General features: G+C 30.3%; 2 protein-coding genes across 2 annotated transcripts in view; one reads left to right on the forward strand and one right to left on the reverse strand.

Moving 5' to 3' along the window:
* The window catches only part of LOC115242728 (ATP-binding cassette sub-family G member 1-like), a 61257-nt gene extending 57528 nt beyond the window's left edge, over positions 1-3729 (forward strand). Inside the window, 6 exon segments of the mRNA XM_029819241.1 lie at positions 1598-1797; positions 1920-2088; positions 2448-2548; positions 2687-2842; positions 2935-3175; positions 3364-3729. Coding sequence (XP_029675101.1) covers positions 1598-1797; positions 1920-2088; positions 2448-2548; positions 2687-2842; positions 2935-3175; positions 3364-3533 — 1037 coding nt within the window. The 3' untranslated portion in view covers positions 3534-3729.
* Positions 3730-5420: 1691 nt separating this feature from the next.
* The window catches only part of LOC115242742, a 14814-nt gene continuing 12535 nt past the window's right edge, over positions 5421-7699 (reverse strand). Inside the window, exons 2-3 of the mRNA XM_029819265.1 lie at positions 6324-6519; positions 5421-5539 (exon numbers count right to left, since the gene is read on the reverse strand). Of these exons, the coding sequence (XP_029675125.1) occupies positions 5421-5539; positions 6324-6519 (315 nt within the window). The remainder of the gene's footprint in view (positions 5540-6323; positions 6520-7699) is intronic.

A 7699-nucleotide genomic window follows, 5' to 3' on the forward strand; every position in this document is an offset into this window, starting at 1 on the left:
ATATAACATTATATATAAATTACACATTATATAAAATTATCACATATTGCAACTGTAAGATGCATAAAAAAGCAATTTTCAATTATCTCAATATTTTAAAACTATGAATATGTTAAATTCAAGAATGCAAAATATGAGAATCTCAATAAAAAATTACCCGTAATTTTAATCTAAAATCGCAATATATCATGTGCCGTATGTGCACCTTAGTATTAGTAGTGTTTACGTTGTAGCTCGTTAAGAACTATACAATATGATATATTTAACTATACGATAAGATATATTTAAATATATCACGGGCATCTTTCTCTTATATCAAGAAACACGGTAGTGTCTCGCGCCAAGTCACGCGAAGCAAAGATCGCCCAGTGATCTTAACCTAGACCTGTATCGTCTGATCAATTAAAAAAAAAAAAGAAGTTGTTGTTGTTGTTTCCTCTTAACATAATTATATATGATGCAAAAAATAAAATAAAGTGGATGACTAATTTATGTCTTGACCTAAAACACACACACACGCACATATACATATATATTTCTTTGAAAGCTTAAAGAAATGTGCGTCAATGAACCAAGTATTTTGAAACACAAGAGAGAAGCAAAATATTAGAAAAATCTATACTATAGTATTATTAAAATAAATTTTGGAAATTGATCGCGAATAATCAATTATATTGATTCTCTCAATCACAATTATAACGAGTGTTATAAATCACGCATATAATTAAACAAATATGGACGTAAGAAAACAATTGATTATAATATTATTCAATGGGTAAACAAATCGAAGAAAATGGCGTAAATAAAAATATTTTTTCATAATATCTTCAAATTTTATTAGGAAATAGAATGAAAATAACATCTCGTCTCACGCGATATGCTTTTGTGATGAGATAACTGTAGCGCGCGCGCAGGCACATAAAACGCACACAAAAACTTTTCTCTTAAAATATTTTAATATTGTAGAAGCATATTGCAGAGAAGATTTATATTTTTTTCAGCGGATTAGACGAGTTGTCCTCTTTTCATTGCATCGATAGTCTTCAAAAGCTGGCACGTTTCGGACGAAATGTTATATGCTCGATACATACTCCCAGCGCGACTGTATTTAACAAATTTCACAACATCTACATCATGGCTGCCGGTCAATGTGCTTATAGGGGCACCCCGAATAACATATTGCCATTCCTACAAGGCATAGGTCTAGAATGTCCGAAGCATTACAATCCGGCGGACTTCGGTAAGTTATATACACGTATGCTGTTTGTGCAATCGTATTTTTCGATTCTCATGATCTTTTTTCAATATTATTTTCAATATTTTTTTCAAAGTTACAAGCCACAACATATGTTAATGTCGCGTTCTTCATGAAAAACGCTTAACATTTTTTCGCAGAGGAGATCTCAGAGCTTTAAGAATTCACACTTACAATTAGTTTAATTTCAGACACAATCATAATTATATAATAATGACGCTAAGATATATCAGATCTCAAGACTTTAAAAATTCATATTTAGTTTAATTTCACCATCATAATGATATAATAATGACGCTTAGATATATCAAAAGATGTTAATGTTTCGAATACTTATTTCAGTAATAGAAATCAGCTCGGGCGATTATGGTTCCGATCCGATCAAACAAATGATTATTACTTGTGCCAAGAAGTTACCGATTCTTCCGATTTCTCGAGCAAAGTATAAACTCGAGCTTGATACGCAGAATCCGAAAGTTTTTTGGCTCGATCAATTCAAAACGCTAATAGAAAGAATGATATTGCAACTTTATCGAAATAGAGTAAGAATCGAACACATATTATGTATTACATTACTAAGTGCCAAGTGAATTCATATAAATATATATATATATAATAAAACTATATATGTTAAATGAGCACATTCTTTTCTATACATTTGCAGAATTATATTTATATAAAGACATCAGTATATATTTTTTTGGGACTAATAATTGGCTCAATGTATTTTAATATGGGCAATGACGGCTCCAAGACTGTGTTCAATTTTGGCTTTTGCTTCGGGTGCCTAATAACATTCCTGTACATACCCATGCTATCAGTATTACTGAATTGTAAGAATTCTTTTCTGTGTATAGATAATTAGAATTAGTGTACAAGAAATTAATTAAATTAATTTTTTGTTTGCAAAATTCAGTATTTGTCGGTGTTACATTTATAGATATTCTGTTGATATGAAAATATATATCTCTTTCTCTCTCTTTCTCCACAAGAAAAAAACATCCATTGGAAGCAATCAAAATATGTAATATACAATTATATGTTTTATAATATTTATTAATTGTTATCATGTTTAAACTTCGTAAAATCTTTTCTAAAAATGAAAAGGCAGAAAAATAACTAAATTATACTCTATTAAGTATATAGAAATCAGATTATGATTGTATTTTATCTCAATATTCTTTCGTTACAGTTCCTTTTGAAATTAAGGTAATAAAACGAGAATACATCAACAGATGGTACAATCTTAGCGCGTACTATTGGGCCCTAACTGTAATCAATATACTTCTACAGGTTGGTTCCTCTGGTAAATTCTTTACTGTATAGCATAGATATTTCATGTAACTAATCATTTATTAGGTATATTTATTATTTTACGTTAGACCTTTATCAAGTCTAACTATTTAAAAAAATTTCTGGATCTTTTTTCAGATACTGTTCGGATTTATATTTCTTTCAATAGTCTACTTCATTACGGGACAACCCTTGGAGTGGCATAGATGCATTATGTTCTTTAGTACTTGCTTCATATGCTCCTTCATCGGGGAGAGTATAGGATATAACATTGCTACCATATTCAATTCCGTAGTATGTTTGGAATTATAGTCATGAATATAATATAAAAAAATAATTCTTTAAAATTAATAAATATAACGGCAGATGTTTCTTTTTTTATTTAGAATGGTATGTTCATCGGACCAGTGATACTTTGTACCATGGTTTTAGCCGCGATGCAAGGTTTTGGAGATCCCACTTCTCTATCAATTTATCGAAAGTTATTCATGTATAGCAGTTATGTTCGATATGGACTGGAGGCTCTCACAGTAGCCATGTACGGTTTTAATAGACCGAGACTACCTTGCCCAGCGGAAGAAATATATTGTCATTATAGTTCGCCCAAAAAGATCTTTCAATTGATAGGTAGAAACTCTATATAATAATAATACTCGAGTTAATTGTTTTTAATCGTTCATTTTAAAAGCTGTTATATGTATATGTATATCGCATTTGTATTCTATGTTACCGATTTTCTCTATCTCTATTTTATTTCTCGATAATATGTAAATATTCGAGATATTAAAGTAATATCTTATCTGTTTGTTTTGCAGCTCTAGAGAATGCTCCAAATTATTGGGTGGATTTGCTAGCTCTTATTATTATATTTATTATTTATAAGATAATGTTTTATTATTTATTGAAGCAAAGAGTGCAACCAAACAAAACTATTGAGATACTTCAAATAATCGGGAAATCCGTCAAGAACCATTTCAATATATGATTGTTAATGCTTTTAGCTCAACGCTCTTTAAAACAAATTTTAAATTCAAAATGTAATTGTGAAAAAAATACGATTATTGATACAATGATAGGTTAAACGTAATATTAATTGTTGTTAAAAAATGATTTGTACCAATAATATAAAAAGTTGATAATCTGTTATAATTTTTGTTAAATAAAAAAAAGTAAATCGCGTATATTCTTTTGCAAAATTTATTTTCTCCTATTTTTCTCATCACATTGTCAAATTCATATCTGTAATGACTTCAAAATAAAATAAGAAACTCTTGTATATCGAACTTTATATATAAAAGCAGTAATTTAAATCATGCAAAAGGGGTACATATAATTAGCGTTATAGCACTGTATCTGAACAAAAAGTGACTCTCTCGTTATTAAGGATTATAAATTAAGTCATGAAAGAAAGTGGCGATGCCATCTAATGTTATTGCTGTTTCTTTATTGCTCACAAATACGTTCGGTTGCATGCCTGTGAGAATTTTTCTCTTAGAAGTTAATATAACACAGCGTGATTTTTTTTTATTATTAGACATATGCATCATGTCAGAACAATAAAGAAAATAGCAAGTGCTAAATATAGTAGATAAATGATGTTAGGAAATTTGATATGTACGGTTCGTGACGATACATCAGTTTCAGTATTTTTCTATTTATTCCCCAGCATTATTTAATACTGCGATTTTAGCGCACGTTATCAAATATAATATGATAATGATAATATGAATTAAATGTTTTCTTTTTAAATTAACAGCATGCACAATTTAATATTATCTTTTAAAAATTAAAAATAACTGTGTTTTTTGATTATATTAAGTATCAAAAATAATTATTATTTTGATATTTAATGCAACCGATTATTGAGAAAAATTATGTCATAAATTACTTTATGCGATTATAAGTACAATTATGTCAATTAAATGTTCGTGACGCTTTTCAATATTCATATAGTATTTTTACGATACAATTGCTAGAATATTTATAATATTGTCAAATTTATAATATTTCATCTCTTCACAATGAGATCAAATAAAGAATCTCTTACCAACACATAATGTGGAATGGAAGAGAAACAATGGAAAAAGGTGATGCTGCAACTGCAGAAAAAGGTAGTGAGAGAGTTGAGCGCATTTAGCTTCGACACTGCTCTCTCGGAATTAGTATCTACTCTTTCCACGTGGAATAATTTTTCTCTTTTCCTGATAGGATGGCCAAGTATAATATTGCATTGGGTATTTTTTTGCTGTCTTTACTGTACATCATAGTTACTCGACCATATTAGTCAACCGGATTTTCAACGGATCAGCGCCCATTCGCATTCGTACGCGTGACAAAGATCGCCTCCATAAGCATGCAAATTTATGTTAACGGCGACATACACAATCAAATTACCATGAGAATAACATACATATGGATCTATTTTCTAGTTGATCCACGCATGGATTTGTAATCGGCACGAAGAATTAATTATTCACGCGATGAAATGCATGGAAAAAAAGCGAGTAAGCGCGTCTAATGTCACATCATTAATTTTAACAAAATTTTTTAATCTTTCTGTGCAAAATAATTGTGAATCGTCATAACAACTTACAGCATAGCGACTTTTTGCAACTTTAAATACGGTACACGAAACAATGAAAAATTTAATATTTCGTGCAAATAAAAATTCTGTTGTAATTATAACTATAATTCATTTTGCACCCGATTTTTAATTTACAATAAATATTCACCGTATCTAAAATATGCTTTTGCAATAGCTCTATTGTTATTCGCCACGCGCCCGATTCGACGCAACAGAGTTTACACGCAACCAAAACACGTTGTTACGGAAACAGAAATTGCAGGAAACAGCAGAGAGATTCTATTAGACTCACCTAAGTGCACGCCATTCTCCGTCAGTGGTTGTGGTCGGCGCGGATGTGCTTCTGCTCGGAAGACTCAGACGAGGGCCGATGCGCAATGTCATGGGTCGTCTTCTTCGCGTGTAATCTGAAATAATCGAATGCTACAGAGAAATCTCCGAAGCGTGGTTATGCGCCCAGCAATTCTACATTGCACGCGTAATCTCTGTTTCCTCCCCGAGGGAAAGGGGGTGGGGGAGAGGGCAACATCGTGCCGCGCCTGGAAGCCAGGTGTTTGCAGAGGAAACATCGATTTAAAGGGATTACCGCTGCATGGGATTGAATGGTGATGATGATAAATTTCTATCTCGTCACGTGTACGCAATGCACAATGCGTTCGGTTTTTATGGAAAAACAAATTTCATCGTTAAGCGCCATATAATACCAATACGATTAAGCGCATCGTATTTATTAAATAAAATTTATTAAATCTCTAATCCTTTTCGAATACTAGGTTAATATTGTCATTTTTGTATCATATTGTATTTTACTGTGCATTATTTTCAAGTAAAAAATTATGATTTAATTTTTAAAAAGAGCTGTCCCTCTCGCTTTTTTTCTTTATTAATTTAATTTTTGAATATATAAAAATCCAAGGGCAAGATCTGCCCAAGCACATACAAATCCGAATAATATATATATGTAAAAGATTTTACTAAAAATTTTTTTCAAAGATTATTTTTATCACAAATTTTTAAGAATAGATTTATGTTTATTTCTCAATATATAGTAGTTAATACATATTTTTTTATCTCATTATTACGTTTTTCTCATTAATTTCGATTATAAAATATAAGAACCAATGGAAAAAATATAATGCTTTTGTTCTATGCGCGCGCTTTATGCATATAATAATAAATGGAAAATCTTACCATTTGCGGAACAAAGCGAATTCCGTCCGTGAAAGACATGAGGCGATAAGTAGTGTGGATGTGGATTTGTGGGAGTTGGCGGGGTGGTTCGACTCGGAGCTGATGTGGTAGTCCAAGGCGGTGCTGCATCTTGTATATTTGTTTCTGTCGAGACAACGGGGATCTCGTTGGTCACCCGCACTTCTATTCCCACAGACTGTCAACGAGAACAACAAATATGAGAAATATGCATTTGTATGGAAAAATAATATATGATACATTTTTCGAGTAAATTTCGAAGCTAGTTCTGTCGTTTTATCAAACTTTTTAATATTCAAGATTAAACATCTTAATAATTCAAATCATTTGAATTTTGAAAAGTAAACAAATTCATTTAAATTTAAGTGAACACAACAAAGTTTTATTATTTAATAAAATATATACAGAAACTCTTTATATTTTTTAAATTGCTTATAATTTAAGATACATTAATGTCTCAAAAATTTATTCAAAAAGACATTGATTCTCTCTCTCATATTTATAACAGAGAGAAATAAAAAGAATACACTTGACGAATTTATTCATGCTTATTATATCAGCGATAAGGTCGTCAATATGTCATAATATGCTAAAGATATCAAAGAAATTAATTTTCATTTCGTGGTCACATTACTGAAAATCATAAATTTCATTATAACCAGCTTAAATTGATTCGAAATTTCATAGGTCATACGCGGGTATATATCAAACTATATAACTATTATATATGATATTATATTCCCTATTAATATTACAAACTAAATTATGTATAATTGACGTCACGAGCAGGCATCGCGTCGGGTGTGTCTACAATGTTATAAAATACAATTACTCGACACAAAGATCAATATTTGTAATAAGATCGAGAATCGTTTAATTGAATTACAGATATTACAACCTTGTTAAATAGTTCATATCTAACTATATTGATTGATGCCTAAATTGACCATGCTCTGTAATGCAATTTACAATATGTTTCCTTTGGAAAAAAAAAATAAATACAAAATTTTAAACTAAATATGCATTTTCCGAAATTTCTGTGATTTGTTTGCCAAATTGTATTAATACAGAATGAATCCATATAATGTAAAATTTCCATAATAAGCCAATGCAGAAACGTTTGAACTATTGGTTTAGAAAGATATATAACAGAATGCATTAACAAAATTAATTGAGCAATAACAAGTTAATAAATAATCATAAAATCCTTTATTTTTAAAACGATTTTCACAACTTTTTAATAAATCGCGTATAACCAGATTTATAAAGTATCAAGAATGTTTAACAAAATCTAAAAAATGTCGAATAACCGGCAGTTTTATTAAGAGTTCTGGAGTCAACCCTCCCCCCCCCCCCCC

This window comes from Formica exsecta, unplaced genomic scaffold, assembly GCF_003651465.1.
Source record: "Formica exsecta isolate Colony F162 unplaced genomic scaffold, ASM365146v1 scaffold62, whole genome shotgun sequence".
Lineage (NCBI taxonomy): Eukaryota > Metazoa > Arthropoda > Insecta > Hymenoptera > Formicidae > Formica > Formica exsecta.